At 39.2% G+C, this 15,896-nt stretch overlaps 1 protein-coding gene across 2 annotated transcripts; it reads left to right on the plus strand.

The window, feature by feature from the left end:
* The first annotated feature begins 1,693 nt into the window (after nt 1–1,693).
* On the plus strand, nt 1,694–11,518 carry Tsp97E (Tetraspanin 97E). Of its 2 annotated transcripts, none has more exons than XM_086975262.1 (5): nt 1,694–2,511; nt 4,691–4,840; nt 5,308–5,359; nt 6,556–6,714; nt 6,978–11,518. In XM_086975262.1, exons 1-5 carry the CDS (start codon nt 2,440–2,442, stop codon nt 7,034–7,036), a joined length of 492 nt encoding a protein of 163 aa, XP_086831388.1. In that variant the 5' UTR covers nt 1,694–2,439; the 3' UTR covers nt 7,037–11,518. The 2 variants fall into 2 exon arrangements, with proteins under 2 accessions (XP_086831388.1, XP_022672248.1); XM_022816513.2 differs by having other exon boundaries at nt 1,696–2,511; nt 5,262–5,359.
* The last annotated feature ends 4,378 nt before the right edge of the window (nt 11,519–15,896 follow it).

A 15,896-nucleotide genomic window follows, 5' to 3' on the forward strand; every position in this document is an offset into this window, starting at 1 on the left:
GCAATCTGCGTATGCTGGGCGTAAAATTGATTTCTGCACCCTCAAACACTTTCAAGAACTACAATACACTTTATCCACTATGTAAAAAGATGGGTTACACGGAAAAATACGTTGTTTGGTTCAGGGGCGTCTCAATATATTCGATCTTATAACATCTTTTTGGTCTTGAGACATGCTCAATTAAAAAAAAATAATCATCGCTCAATCCGTGCTTAAACCATGCATATAATCCGAACTGGAAATCAATGACTGTCTTAATTTTTCATAGGACTACTATATCTCAGTTAAAAAAAAATCGTCTATTAGTTGTTATTCTTTGAACTTCTGAACGCGCACTTGGGTCGACCTTAAAACTGAATATGATGTTTATCAGGTTTGTGATATTTTTCAACACAGGCCAATTTGACTGCAGTGAGTGTCTTAGCCTTAAACCAAGTATGTGCAATGTATTTTAACTTCAATATTTTGCTGTAAGCGCCGAAAGAAAGTAAAACTGACCCAAGTCTAGCAAGTTTTATACAAAATTTACTACTGATCTGTCATTAGCTTGTATACTTGATTAGTGTTCCGAAAACACACCCCTGGTTCAACAAGAAATCGCTGACAGTCTGTTTGAGTAGGCTTAGCCTTAAAAAGGCCGAAGATTATATTTTTATGGTTCTTCAAATACTAGATCGTTTAATTATAATAATTACGATTACTCAATAGTTTCGTTGTGTTTCTCTAATAATTTTCAGAAAGAAGCCTACCGTTCGAACTAGTCGCTATACCTAGAGTATGCCGTAATTTACGTGACATAGTGCGAGCTTTTTCACCCTTTCTAGCGGAAAAAGGTTAGAAGATACTTATTGCTACCTACTAACGTTAAACCTTATAAATGTATCAAAATGGAAACGGTCATACTTTGTCCAATGCGACTAGCGCAGATATTTGCCAAGGACGTAAAGCAGCTCTCAGTGAACCTTGGTATTGAACTTCGCGTTCATAGACTATCAAAACAATTATATATACATATATATATATTATTTACTCTTTAGGTACTGTCGCACCTTGCTATCGTTACGGTATGCGTTGAGTAGAATTCAGTTTATATATATAAGTATATAAATGATATGCGAGGAATGGTTAAATATGCTAATACAATGTTTTTGGATACAAAAGGGAACACCCTGCACATGTGTATGCATTTAGATACTTTCCTATATACTTTTGTCCTAGTTAGCTTCAACACTACTGCCAAGTCGACTGCTACCCACTAGGTCCACTCATGCACAATCATTGTTTTTATTGCCATGTTAAAGCCAAAACGACTCTACGGTAAATAAACTTTTTCAAGCCAGTAACTTAATTAAAAATTATCCTTACAAATTTATACTTTTTCTCGAGTTCTGCAGGTACACAACGCCAGTAATTTTCACTGCAGTTGGAGAAGAAGTCGTTCTTCTCCACTTACGTATAAATTTAGTTATCCTGCTATTGTTGACGCCGCTGTCACATCCTATCACAACGTATCCGTTCCCGTCTCTTCTTTATATCCCCTGTTGCCTTCGTTCTTACTTGGTACCATACAACCCTCTCCTACGCCGGAGTACGCCCGTCAGTGTATTGTGGCGGATGTACACCCGCTTCCCTATCTTCGCTTTTTCGAGCAGCGGGAGCGGAAGGGCGTCACTATAAACATAGGAACGGATCTTTTCTATAAGACTGCATATGGGGAAGTTACCCCCCGGGCTTCGTGGCTTCCTTTCGTTAGCCTCTAGTAAGCTCGCTCAGCGCTAAGATCCCCGACACCCCTTCCCTTTACGATTCTCCGAAGCTGCCTCCCCAGACTCTCCCAGTAGCCTTAGCAGCAGCAAAAACAAACAACTGCCCGAGCAGAAATCGGACTGGGTCAAAGAGAAGGAACGGCCACAGGATTCAGACCACCTTCCACACAGCAGGACGTACGGATGTAGACAGAGGTGTAGTTACACGCACGCGTCGCGTTACCCCCGTCAACTATCGCTAACGTAGCGGCACTGTGACCGTTCTTATTGGTTCCATCTCTACTTTCAACTAGCTGTTGGCTTTGATATTTGATAAGCCACTACCAATGCTGCCGTTTCTAATGACGTTGTAAAGAAGTGAACTGCCAGGCAAACCTGCTGCTGTGGCCAAGGGATAAAACAGAAACTTAGCTTATGTGCAGTTCTACACCAGCTAGCATGCAAGCGTTTTTCAGCATTGCCGTATTTTGGCGAATTCGCTCAGGCTGTTAGTGAAATTACGTACACGTCAGTCTCGTGCAGTGGTGACATAGTCTTTTTGCGATACTTGCTAGTTGGACCTTATTAAGAGGAGGGGATCGACAGAAACAATAGCGACGTCGCTGAAAGTAGGAACAACGGTGAAGAGATAGCATTTCAGATATCTGTGTCAGCTGTTGAATTTGGTTCAGCAATGGCCGTTCTACCATACAACAGATTCCACCGCCTGCGAAGGGGTCTCGTTGTGCTTAATCTCATCTACATCGTATGTAAACTCTAGCAATTTGTAACGTACATAGCACAGGGGTAGTAGCACTACTGATAAGGGAACGACTGATATTAATAGTAACAAGAATAAGGGTAGATGGTGGTTATGTCTGTTATTTCGTCTATAGTTTGGATGTCCGCTTGTCTGGGGGAATGACAGAAAACGATAAGTTCCAGCGAACTGTCGCTAAGTGGAATTAATGTTATGCTTCATACGACATCGGGCTAGCTACGTGTACATGGAACAATAGGACATAGGCAGCAAGCGATACTCAAGCGTTATTTTACTGTGTGCCCTAATAGAGGTGGGGAAAATTTGTTACACGATTTCAACAGTTTTTCAGCTATCTTTTCTCAACAGGCTTCAATGAGTGAATAAGTGCCAAAAACAACATAGTACATACCATACATTTCATCAGCATACTATGGCACGTTTGACGGCTCGAACCTTGTAAAGACAATACCATATTCAGTTAAATTATTCCGTTAGGAAGTTCGTTTGTGCTACGGCAAAGGTGACATGCGGCGATCTTCCCGACTGTCAAGAAACGACCATAAATGCACTAGTACTGGGACTTGTAACTTCGTATTAGACAGGGTGGAAGTTAAAACAGTCTTTTAAATAGAAGATGACAATAGGAAGTACACATTGATTTCTGTCCTCATATACGTAGGTGGAAATTTGGACGATAGGTAAATGGTATTTCCTCTGGCGATTGTAGCTCGATAGTTGTGTTGTGAAAACCATATATTTGAGCATATTTACGTAGAGTTCGTTGTTTAGGCCGCTAAAGCACCTATACATTGTTCTACATACAAAGGAAATAGGGCACATTAGGTTTGTAAAGGGCAGATGTTACTTCATACCTTATTGATATATATATATTATATGATAACGTGTATCTTCGTGATCTATAAATGGCGAGAGAGTTTTCTACGCCGTTTCAGATATGCTATGTTTATGTGTGATGGCCATAAGTGTTAAGATGTTATTATCGTTATTATTATTAATATTTTTTGTGGCTGGTAGGGACAGGAGGATATTGGCGTTCGTTTAAAGTAAGCAAGTAACTTATAAGGGTAACTGAACATGAATGAATGGGAAGTGAATTTTGAGTTAAATGACTGCTCAGCCACATAATCCACCGTTGAAGATTGATATTTGTCATACAATATGCAATACATTGCAAAGAATCGTGCTTTACTTCTATCTCGCATAACGTCGTCGTATTCATGGCCTTCCAATTTGTCCTTTTTTCAGTTTTCAGCACTTTTTAATAGCAGGTTTGTAATCAATCAATCAATCAATCAAGAGAAAATCGATCTACAGATTTCTAGCTGCGTTGATATGGAAGCGCATTGTTTCTTTCCTTTTTTGTTACTATATTTCGTTCAATCTGTTATTGTCCATAGGTAGATGTTGTCCCGATCAGTATAGAAGCGACCATCCGATGCCAATCGGATCAGGCGTGTAGGCCAGTCGTAACTCTATTATTATTCAATGAGACCGATGTTTCTTTGTCTCTAACAACACAGCATGAGCGTTACGCTCTTGAGCCTCATTATATCTCACTGTAAAATAGACTACGATTTCTACAAGGATCTACAAGTATTACGTAATTCTGTTTGGCTGCAGCTGGCAAACGCACGATCCTCTTAAAGGAGACTGGCTAACTTAGACTACTAAAAATGAATGAAGGACTAAATTTAATCAGGCTTAATCTAGAGAATTCGCACAAGCTACATTTGTTTGTTTTCTGAGGTAGGTAGGACAAAGGAGACGCATAGAAGTCAATGCGAAATCGTAACTAGGTTAATTTCCATGGTCGAAAAGACGCTTGCTATAGGATAACACTGAGTGGACCCTATGCCACCCGAATGTCAGTTACATACTATGTTTTCCTGTTAGAAGTTCATTGCTTGCTTTAATGATCAAGCAATATACAAACTAGCAAATAGATAGCCGATTTCCGTACGCCCTATAAACACGCACAATTTTCATATACGCTATAGACAGATACTTGCATCTTGTCAGTATATGGATCTAGTTTGATGGGACCTTGTGGAAGTATAAGTGTGCTTAAATGAGCCTAGTATAGTTCATTGAGAAGACAGTCTAACATTGATGCTCGTATTACTCTGTGGTCATTGCTTACCTGGCGTGTATATGCTCTTAGCTATTGGCTACCGGTTTGGTTACCCTCGTCTGGTTGAATCATGAAGCGACCGTGGTATCGTTACGTGCCTATGGAGGAATTTTATGGTCAAGCGGATTGCTTGTTCTGATCGCACTAATTGGACTCATCGGAACCCTTCAACATCATCAGGTTAATTGACGTTTCAGTTTTGCTATAATATATAGAACAGCACGTTCAAGTTCTTTCAACGATCGAGCATAGTCAAATACTTATACATACTATTTTTTTTTTTAATTCTGGTCGTCCGTCTTAAGTTAAGCCACTGCATGTAGATAACGTGAAACCGCTTAGCCGGAAAACTTGCAAAGGTCACTGCAGAAATAGGCGAAATCATACATTGCACGAGCACACGACGTAAAACATTAATTTAAAGCTATATTATATGGTACATTTTAAAGAAAATGCGGGTACAACACCGAGGCCACATGAGATCGTTTTTGTGTACTTTCGAGGGCTTGCTGCTAGAACATGAAAATACCATATAGTGGAAAGGAGTATGTCTTCGCAATATATACGCTTGATTTTGCCGTTCTGTCGGTGACTTCATCAGGTAATTTTGTTCTTCTACATGGTGATTCTTTTCGTCGTGTTCGTAGGCCAATTCAGCGTCTCATGCTCGCTGCATATCATCGATAAATCACAGCAAAAGTAAGTAATTTCAACTGCAGATGACGCAAAGAGGACGTACATTTCGAGAATACATTAGAAAGCTGGAGCATTTGTTCAAAATGTTCGATTCTGCACTACCAGGCTAGTTTTGATAGGCCGTTCCGTACACATTGCACGAGGACACACTTTACATATGTATGAAACGAATAGAGAAAAATAACATCTATAGAAAAGAACTGACTTTTATGTACGGAAACGTATGTATGGTTTAACTTACCAGATCAAGGGTTGTTATAGCCTTGTTATTTGCCCTTTGTAGCCTTGACGTTCAGTTCCACTGGCATATATTTGCTACAAAACCAAACGATTGATATATATATGGTCATTGTTGAGCTTGATCGAAGATATCTCCGCACTCGAACACAAAACACTTCCCGCTGGAGAGGCATTTCCAAACCGCTTTGGAAAAGCAGGTACATAGTGGAACTAATTCTTCGTCGCCCATCCCTAGCAACGATCGCTCTTGCAATTCGCTTTTATATGCTTCGAATTTTTGTCTTTCAAATTTTCGGTTAGAACGACCCTGTCTTCTCGCTGTTTCGTACACCGTTTTTAATTTTGATCTTCTATTTTATCGGATAAAAACACCTTATCTTTACGTTATAGACTGCATTCCGGTAGTCCGATTCATTAAACAGTTGCTTTTTGCAATTGCTTCCCTTGTAACTCCGTAAACTTGTAAAGTCTTGTAAAACCTTGTAACTCCCTTGTAAAGTCCGCTACTCTTCCGTGAGGTCTTTTCGTAATCCCATTGCAAATTTACCTAATAGTCACGAAAACCATTGAAATTTGCTTCAATATCGTTGTTATCGGATAGATAAGAGCGACACTAAAAAAATAATAACGACATTTCGACGATGAAAAAAGAGGAGGAGGAGGAGGAGGAGGAGGTCAGATACCCAAACCGTATGTAAGGCTCGAACGTTCAGACGCATTGTGCTGACAACAACTGCCCCATAAGCAAGTGTCGTCATGAGGTAGCAGAAAGAAACCGCAAACAAATATTTAATTTAGGCGCGATTTCCTTAATCAATATGCGAAATCTCTAAATAGCTTGATTAGATTGCCCTACCACTATATATGCGTGTATTGTATTCAACACTCTAATTGAGCGTAGTATAGGCTTATAGTAATACGTGCAGTGACATTGGCTGGTTCCTATGTGGGAATTGCAGAGAACTTGCACACGAGAGCTGGGAACACGCGTCGCCAGAATTACGCAATGATACGGAGGTCAAGCTCCGATGCTGCGGCTTCGGCGAGAACTCGACCGAAGCTGAGGCAGGATGTTTTTCTGATGCTCTCTGCTGCTCTCGGCCCGGAAACGACTGCAGGTATGCCCTTCAATATTATCGCACGTTCTTGGTTCTTGGTAGAGCCCTAGGTATATGAAAACCAGTTTGTTATCTGTGTGTGAACTTGGAGGAATCAGGAGTGAGCACATGGAGACTTGTTATTTCCCTGTGCCCTCCAGTTTTCTGAATACGATAATTTGTAATAAACAATCTCTATAAACGGTCATATGTTGCAAGTACATTAGGGCTAGATGTAGTCCTCGCTAGCTAACTAACGTGCTAAGTACTTTCATGTTATTCAGGTGTCCACCCTGTTGGCCAGTTCTCCAAGAGAGATTCGAGCGCGGACTTTCTATGGTAGGCACCATAGGAGGCCTGTTCTCATTCTGCCTTCTACTTGGCGTATGGACGACGTTCTGCTATCGCAACACCAAGGATCCAGCTAAACTGATGTCGCCTAATGCGTTCCTCTAAGTAACCGACATTGCATCAACCGGATAAAGACTGTGCTCGATGAAAATTAGCGGCACCAGCCAACGTCTCGAGAATAAAAATGGAATACCCATCAAATCGTTGCTAGCACCATGTCCTTCAATGGTCCATGGAGTCCGACTCTATGATTAATGCCCGAATCCTCTGCAACGCATATGTTCAGCTTAATAATCGGCCATCATGAAACGACCTGAAGAACGGCGTTTAATATGATTACGTACATTATCGTTTGCACGGAGAACTGGGCAAGTTAGAATTCAGCAAGTTGATCTAAAAATGAGAACTTCACTCAAATAGACATTTGGAACAGGGACTTCACGGTTAGCTGTGGAGCAGCTCTCGTTCAACAATTGGCTAAAATGCAATTTGGACAACCTTATAACAGCTTATAACGGAAATAGATATGATGTCATCATTCGTATTAATGGCTAACTACTATTAAGGATTATATGCCTCATAACGATACACTTTTCCAAATTAACCTCAATAGGGAACTAAGGCGCATCATATACTTAAATAATATTTAACTGGAACCCATTTGTAGCGTGTCTCCCTCTAGCGGCCACTTCGTGCTGTAGTACAAAAGCTTCACACGCTTCAGAAAGCGGAAAAAGTGACATACAGTCTTACATCAACTGTGAGCAAACATAGTATTCAAAGCTACAAAACGAGCTATACAAAACTATAACTTGTTACTTTTTTTTGTTACCTGATTTTTGTTACTTGATTTGTTTCGGGTAGTCGTTAATTAATTTTAATGATATGGAGCAGAGAATGGAGACGATTAATTATGTACACTTAATTATATTACTACCGACGGAATGTAAAGGGCTTTGAAATGACGAGGCAAGCATATTCGCCAAAATGCCGCCATTGGCCAAAGCGATCTTGAATAAACGTATAAAATGAGAATTTTCAGCTAACCAGTTTATCATACACTTTTAGTGATAATCGTGCTCCGCAAGCGTAATCTGCTACCCGATCTAACCGCTCGATATTTTCTTTGTGTAGAAACCTCATTGTGTCCCGTATTTGTCGGTACTTTATTAACTTCGATCACTCATCGACGACCGTGAATTTGCAGAAGGGAAATAGTTTTTCAAAATGGATAATTTTACATGTTACAGAAACTGGATTGAGCAGAACTTTTAACTTTACGTATGCGACCCATTCTCTGGCTAATCGTGCGTAACAACTTGCAAAGAGCCTGCAGCCTTGACAAGAGAGGATCTTGGGTACAGCAAACTTCAATGAAACGTTTTGTGATACTTCGCCACGCTTGAAAAGAAACAAGGAACGAAGAATATTTGACTCTATTCAACCGTTGAGCTTCACAAACTTGGCATAAGGCAGACGTTCAGACCGTCCGCGTCTTATGCCGTACAAGCAGAGGTGTAACAGAAATCCCGATGGAATATCACCAGACCCAGACACCTGAAATAAACGTGCAGGATTAATATTGACCTATGAAATGAATGCTCTCCGCATCAGTTAAATCACTGGGCAGTTCTCTTTTTCTGTAGCCCGATGTAACTTGCTTGGTTCTGCTACACGACAAATAGATCTGCAGATTTTTCGCTCATGAAAAAGCCGTAACAAGAAGATATTCAACGTTACGATTATTCCATAGGTTACTGGCCGATGTATTTTAGACATCGTTTGTTATAACAACACCAAACGACAGCGCTAAGAGGCCCTGATTGGAAAGAAGCGATTTTATCTATACTCGAAAGCATTTCTATTCGAGCCGTTAGCAGCATTGTGCACTAACTGACATAAATCAGTAGCAGCGAGGCATATTCATGACAACGTATAATAACAGACAATAGTTTATCGAAGGCAACCATATTAGAAAAGTCAACTGAGAGTACAGAGGCCTGCATCGACCGATAGGACCTTTTGCTAAGGATCAATTTCTAAATACTGGAACAGAACGGCTGGTAGATAACGGTCGGCATAGGTATCATAATGCAAGAACCCCAAATCGAATTTGTTTAGTATGAGTTAGCAAGACCCGTAATTTTTTGTCATGTTTATTAAGAAGTCTCAGGAAAATCTGCACAAAGCTAGATTAGCCTTCAAGATCTAGCCAAAACATATGTAGATTCTAGAGGAAAGGCTTAAGAGCTATGATCGTAGGGCGACACGAGAGGGCGATCCGATATTTGCTTGTATCACTTTTAATTATTTGCAGTTTAACGAGATTCGAAACGGATAAAAGGCTACTGTGCATATAGGAAATATACGAAGAGTTAGGCCAGTTATGGTGATTTAATTTTGATTATTGGTAAAAAGTGACAGATTCACGAGCAGACCCATCCAATTACCAGGCCAACGAATTGTTTACAATTTGTCCACAGCACTGAAGCAGTTTTGGAAAAATGATCTAGGTCCACAAAGGCTCCCCCAAGAGGTAATTGCGTGTTACATTATTTTGAATGAAAGATGCAAAATATTTCGGATTTAACGTTGTAGTCGAGTTTCTAAAGCTCGGTTGATAATGTGTTCTAAATATCAAGGCCTGAGTTAGCTATAGTTCTGGGAATTTCAAAAAGAAGCTGTAAAGTTTACAGTCGTCGTCAGTCATTTCACCGTCAATAAGGTCGTATCTATTAAAGTTTCTGTTACACTATATAGCTATGCAGCTCTCTCTGTGTGTTTATGCTCGGATTCGAACCTAGGCCACAACGTGCACCTAAGATTAGCACGCGATTAATCAGCTATGCAGCTCCATAGAGAGGTGACCAGGAAAAGATGGCTCTTGTATTGCGCGAATTTTTTTTGGTGGCATTTCCAAAGTGATTCCTTTCTTTTATCATGCCTATCACATGATTTCGCTTACGGATCGCAGAACTTCTTCTGTTTCTTCATGAATGTTCAGTTTCAGTTCTCTGGGCAATTCCGCTTGAAAAACGTAAATTTTACTATACCCCTCCCCTCCCTCCTACACACACACACACGTAAGCCTCGTAGCTGGTCACCTTTGTGTCATTCGTATCATTGAATATTGCGAGTATATCGGCGTTAAAACGCTTCAGCGATTACAAAAATGTAAGAACGCATTTCCAGGAGAACGAAGCTTGTTTCTATAATGACAACACTTCAGTCTTCTCAGTGAGTATTGCCTAAGTGGCGTCCTCAATAACTTTATAATCTTTGCTGATTATTTCGTCTTTCTTTACGTTGCACCGCCTTAGTCTGTGTACCGAACCGAACGTAACAAGAAGACATGATGGTTTTATTTAAACGAAGTGGAAGAATTTGGGTACACATTCAGAAAAGATCATGCGTTTTCTGATTGATTTAACGCCTGAGGCAAGCGCATTTACTAGGGTTAGTTGCACTCGGGTCCGCTACGGACGAACTATGAGTCTGCCACTTTATTTATTAATACATGACTAATATTTGAAGCTATCAAGAACCCGCTGAAAACCCTGCCGGTATTTGAACTTCAAGAAGCCAATTAGTGCTTAATAACCAAGGCGAACATAACGTACCAAAAAAAAACTAGCAGCTATAAAGTGATGGAACGGTAATGCGACAATCAAAGGATACCTTACGTCATCTGTTTAATGTTTGGCAAGCTCTGAGTACTTTTTAAACGGATTTCTCTTAATTTTCAATTGAAATGTTTTAGGGAGCCTTATGAAACATGCTTATCGAAGCATTTCTTGAGAGAAATGCAAAAACATTCTTTCAACCCAAAAACACTACCTTGCTGACACGCCTCAATAGACCTTGACAATTTTAGTGGAAATGCAAAAAAGTGTATATTTTGCCATAAAAAAGGCCACAAACTGTAATAGCTTTGTCGTTTAGGTGACACTGAGATGGCATTTTTTTTTTACGTAGAAGTTTATGTAAAGGAGGTATTTCGTGTACCAATCAAAAGCTTTTGCTGAACAGAATTGATATAATTTACGTCCATGAGCCTAGGTCTCAGTCTCAGTTTTGGTGGAAAATGCCGTTTAACGAGCGAAAGTTTAACTGGAGAATCTCTGTCAGGGGGTTTATACATACGCACACGTCTAAAATTAATATTTTTGGGTGAAAATTTCCAAACGGGTTTCCCTGTGAAACCATGAGCTGAAAGAATGTTTTAAGTGTTTTTTAAGCGAATTCCTAATAAATATCGATTCGAAAATTGAAGAGGCAAAGGTGAAGTTGATCTTCCCTAACGTATTTTTAGAGATAAACGCGTAAGTGTCAAGCAAATATATATTTAACTATATATTAATAATGAAAATAAAAATCAATACCGAAAGCAACAAAGTCAATACATCAAATCATACATACATATATATCGTCATGAAGAATAAAAGAATAAAAACTTCTATCAATCTTAATTTTATACAGTATATGTTATTATTTCTTAGTAAAAATATATTGAAATTCCATGAACCCCATTGATGTCCAAGAACAGGATAGGTTGGTCGACACCATCGCCGATAAATATTCATTGAAGATCAACGAAGACCAACTCGATTCACGTATGTTCCTTAAAGGTCGGCCGACACTTTTCATATGGGTTCCGAAAACGAAATCAATCATTACATTATAGAAATCTTACGGGACAGTTACTAGGGCTCCTGAACACACCTATTAGAATCAGAAATAATAGCACAATCGTAACGGGCTGGGTGGAATAACTCTTGATGTATATTTACTATAGTCTATGTTAGACTGGCTGTAAAATCAACAAATCGAATAAAACAAAAGTAAAAAAAGTGTGGAGTAAAGCCCGCAGGTCCGCTTAGTAAGTATTATATTTATCTGCTTTTATACATTTATCGCCATCTCCGAAAGCGTTATAAAATAGGTCACCGAACTGACTCAAGGCTTCAACGTAGGCGAACGCGTAGACGGAGCGCACTTGATTCTTTATCCTATTATATTCTACTTTATTGTTTGCCGTAGTATGCTTATCAGTCGGAAATCAAAATGATTTTGTGAAATGACCTGGGGAAGACTGTTTCCGCGGATCGTCGTTTGAGAACCGTTTATCTGCGAAAGTTTTATCGGAAAAAACAAAGATAACTGGGATGAAGAGGAAGTTGTATAAAGTATTTTTTATTTATATAAAATTTTCCACTGATAAGATGAACGCCTTTAGACACCATTAGGGCCAGACTTTTCCTTTGAAGTTATTCTAAAATAAACACGGCTGTTTTAACGATGTTTTTGCACGTGCTAGCAATTTTGTCCCTAACAATAATGCTTATCTAGAATAACCATTGGTCACCGCAATGATATTTTCCACCTGAGATCCAAACTAGTTTGAGTCATTTTCAAAATATGCCTGCCTGATTCCGCAAGTAACTTTTCAATAGTAACTATACGTCAAGCTATATTGGTAGGTATAAGCTCGCTGAAGTGTTGCTTAAATACATGACATCAAAAAAACTCTATCGTGTTGGTAGTGGGCCGAAACTCCTAAAAACGCATGGGTTCATAAAACTGGGCTCTTATTGATATCGAGTTTTGGCGGAGAACATATGCTAGCTGCGACAAGATTCGTTAGAAGTTCAATGCTGTATCTTGTATACTACCATGGTACCTCGTTCTAATAGTTAGTTCCAAACTCGTGTGCTGTATGGCACTTAGAGAGATGCCCTATACTATTTTAAAATACGTACACCGTTTATTGAATTTTTTATAAACGGTATATATAAATTTATATTTTAATTTATATAAACGTACTCTTACCAATCGTCTAGTCATCGAGCCAAGCGACATTTGTCCAGGTAAGCCAGTTTATCTATTCGCAAACCCATACATCAACACCAATATCCGATAAACATTACTTTATAAGAATTCTAATACAATGGTTCCAATCATCTCATTTTACTTATTACATACATATATATATATATATATATATATATATGCACAATCGAACGAAACAAGCGACTAAAACTTAAAACGGCATTTTGCAATTATAAGGTTGCAGTTGGCTTTTGTCCTTGTATTAGAAAAAAAAGCCGCTGATGTTGTCGATCAGATAGAAGAACAACGCTCAGCTGTATGCATCTACTAACAGATGCAAGCATAACGGTACGAGCCACTGACATTGAACGCACCGTCTTATCTCGTTCACCTTTTTATATTACTAATGAATAACTCTATGGATACACTGTGATCGTGAAACAGTTCGATCGTATTCAATCATCTCCCAAAGGCAAATGGTCAAATTAGCGTGACCAACTCGAGATATGCCTGTGTCTTTTAGCATCATGGGCGACGCAAACGCGCCCCAACCAGTGATACCAAAGTTGAACAATGAATAAAAATGTTTTTTTTTGCGGTTCACTTATACGTCCTCCAATGAAGCAGATGTGTGTACCATTCAAAATGGTAGCAAAAAAAAATAGGGCAAATGGACTAGATATACCACTCCGGACGCAATCAGGTCGCGAACGTCGAACTATCTAACGTAGTAGCATTAATGAGAGAGCTTTTGAGATGCGAAACATATACCCAGCATATAACATTACGTTCTTTGCTGTGTCAGGCGTAGCATTCGATTGTTTAGCGTTTACGTCGTAGTGCGCGGCAAAACGTTTCCGATTACTATTTATTAGAACGAGTATTTGGTTCTATCTCCTCACAGAATATACAAAGGTATTACGGATTTGATGGCGCGCTAAAAAGCTAGTCTTATTCCTCTTGAAATCCACTGAGAAAACAAGGGAACGGTTTGGTCCGCTTGTATCAGCGTTCGCGTTAGTACGTGCACGAAATCTTTAACGATGACGTAAAATCAACAACTTAAATACACTGCCCGAAAGCAGCATAGAAGATATTACAGAAAGACATGATGGTCAAAAAGCCAGGAAAAGTAGAGACTAACCAATAGTCATGAGCAGTTTCCAAATTAATGTAAAACCCTAAAGGAACTACGTATGGAACAAACGACATGAGCATTTTGCCGTGACCGCATCTGCCTAACGGTGCGTCCCTTCCTGTAAACTTTCAATAAAACTCGTTCTTTTACCATATTAATTTAGGTGTTCGTTAAGTAGTAATACGCGATAGATGATTACTTTACGCATAAAGCCACGACCCCCATGAATAATATTTGTCATTTTTGGCGAAATCGATTCCACGATTAGGCTACGGGTTGTCATTGAAGCGACTGACCACCATTAAACATTTAATTTCCGTTCCGTAAAAAAAAAAAAAGGCACTCGGATCAATCCCTCAACTATGCATTTGTTCAGTTCATGTCCATTCAGATCTTCGTGGCTACTGCTCACCCTTCGACCCCGAATAAACTATTCAGAGGTCCGTGGAAAGAGGTGCCTATGAACAGTTTCTCTAAACCTGTGCCCGGCGAAAAATTACTAATCAGGTCGGTCAAATCTTCAGATTTATGCTAGATAATTGTACATATATATATTTAAATCGCTTTCGAGTTCAATGGCTGGATATTTATAAATGAATAAGTAATAAATATAATAATAAACCAATAGGTTTATGTTTAACCTATGTATGGTCAACCAATAGGTAACAACGACTGATTGTTATTTTTCGAGCGGCTATTTATTTAAAGTGCTATTATATTCCCCTATTGTCCTAATACAAAATAGCTCTTTTCGCGTTTTGCGCAATTACGCCACTGGGAATTTTTTAATTTATTAAAGACAACTCTTTAAATTAGCGTTTATAAGTAATGTTCAAAAATTTTCTACTGATTTACCGTATCCGTCACGTTAGTTTCTACTAACATTTCAATTAAACTTTTAGTTACGTTGTTTAGTCAGTTCGGCGTGCGTATTCTAGCGTCACATTAAAGTATTGCTGATCATTTCCAATAGTAGAGCAAATCTGAGAAATTCGCAGCGGTTCCCAAAGCTGAATATGCCTGGCTTCGTTACGAAGTGGCGAAGAAGAAGCTCTTCTCAAAAATCTACGGGATCTACCGACGAAAAAAAACAGGAAAAATTGTGAGTGTTACAAAGACCGTTTTATTCGGTCTTCTAAGCGTGCTACGATTCGACGATAGCATACAATCGTTCACAATGGCTACCGCTGTTTTATTTAATCACAATCGTTGTTTCGTACATGTGGTTTAAGCCAGGGAATCGTAAACAAAGATAACAACGAAAATAGCGTTTTTATTCATTCATATTGCCTATGTAAGAGAGCCTTAAATGAGAGACCCTCAAAAAGAACAGTTTGTTTTTGCACAATGATTTATACAACTAAGGCCCAACGCGTCCGTGTTTTTTTAGAGCGCAACCTGTATTAATGAGGAGCTGCTGTTCGAACCTACGCGTGATGATGGCTGAATCTCAGGTACCTGGACTTAGCTCGATGTTACGAGGCCGTTCGAAGTGTCGTGTCGGAACATGGGCACTCAGTAAGTCGAAGTTAACTCTCGTTAGTTTTCTGCACAAACTGCTATGGTGTGTTATGGTTTACATACGTCTCACTCGTAACATTGTCCTTTTATCAGAGTTGTTAAAGGTAAGCTAGATGTATTTGTTTCATTATTGCGTTAATTTTAGTGTGCTGCTATCTATGACCTGTAAATCATTGTAAATATTAGATACATCAAACCTAACAGACATAGCGTGGCCATTTCTATATTTTTCGAGTTTTTCGTTTAGTATCGCTGTTAAGCATACCATTAGGCAGCTGACTCCCAGCATGATACAAAGCCGCGTTTGAACCTAAGCCACAAAGTATCGCCAAGATTAGTTAGCAAATACGTTATCCAGGAAGTT

The sequence above is a fragment of the Varroa destructor genome, unplaced genomic scaffold (genome assembly GCF_002443255.2).
Source record: "Varroa destructor unplaced genomic scaffold, Vdes_3.0 BEIS01000007.1, whole genome shotgun sequence".
NCBI classification, from domain to species: domain Eukaryota; kingdom Metazoa; phylum Arthropoda; class Arachnida; order Mesostigmata; family Varroidae; genus Varroa; species Varroa destructor.

Coding starts and splice junctions, on each gene's coding strand:
- Tsp97E (XM_022816513.2), top strand. CDS start 2,440: ATGGCCGTTCTACCATACAACAGATTCCACCGCCTGCGAAGGGGTCTC. Junction 2,512..4,690: donor TGCTTAATCTCATCTACATC/GTATGTAAACTC, acceptor ATATGCTCTTAG/CTATTGGCTACCGGTTTGGT. Junction 5,360..6,555: donor ATCGATAAATCACAGCAAAA/GTAAGTAATTTC, acceptor TGGGAATTGCAG/AGAACTTGCACACGAGAGCT.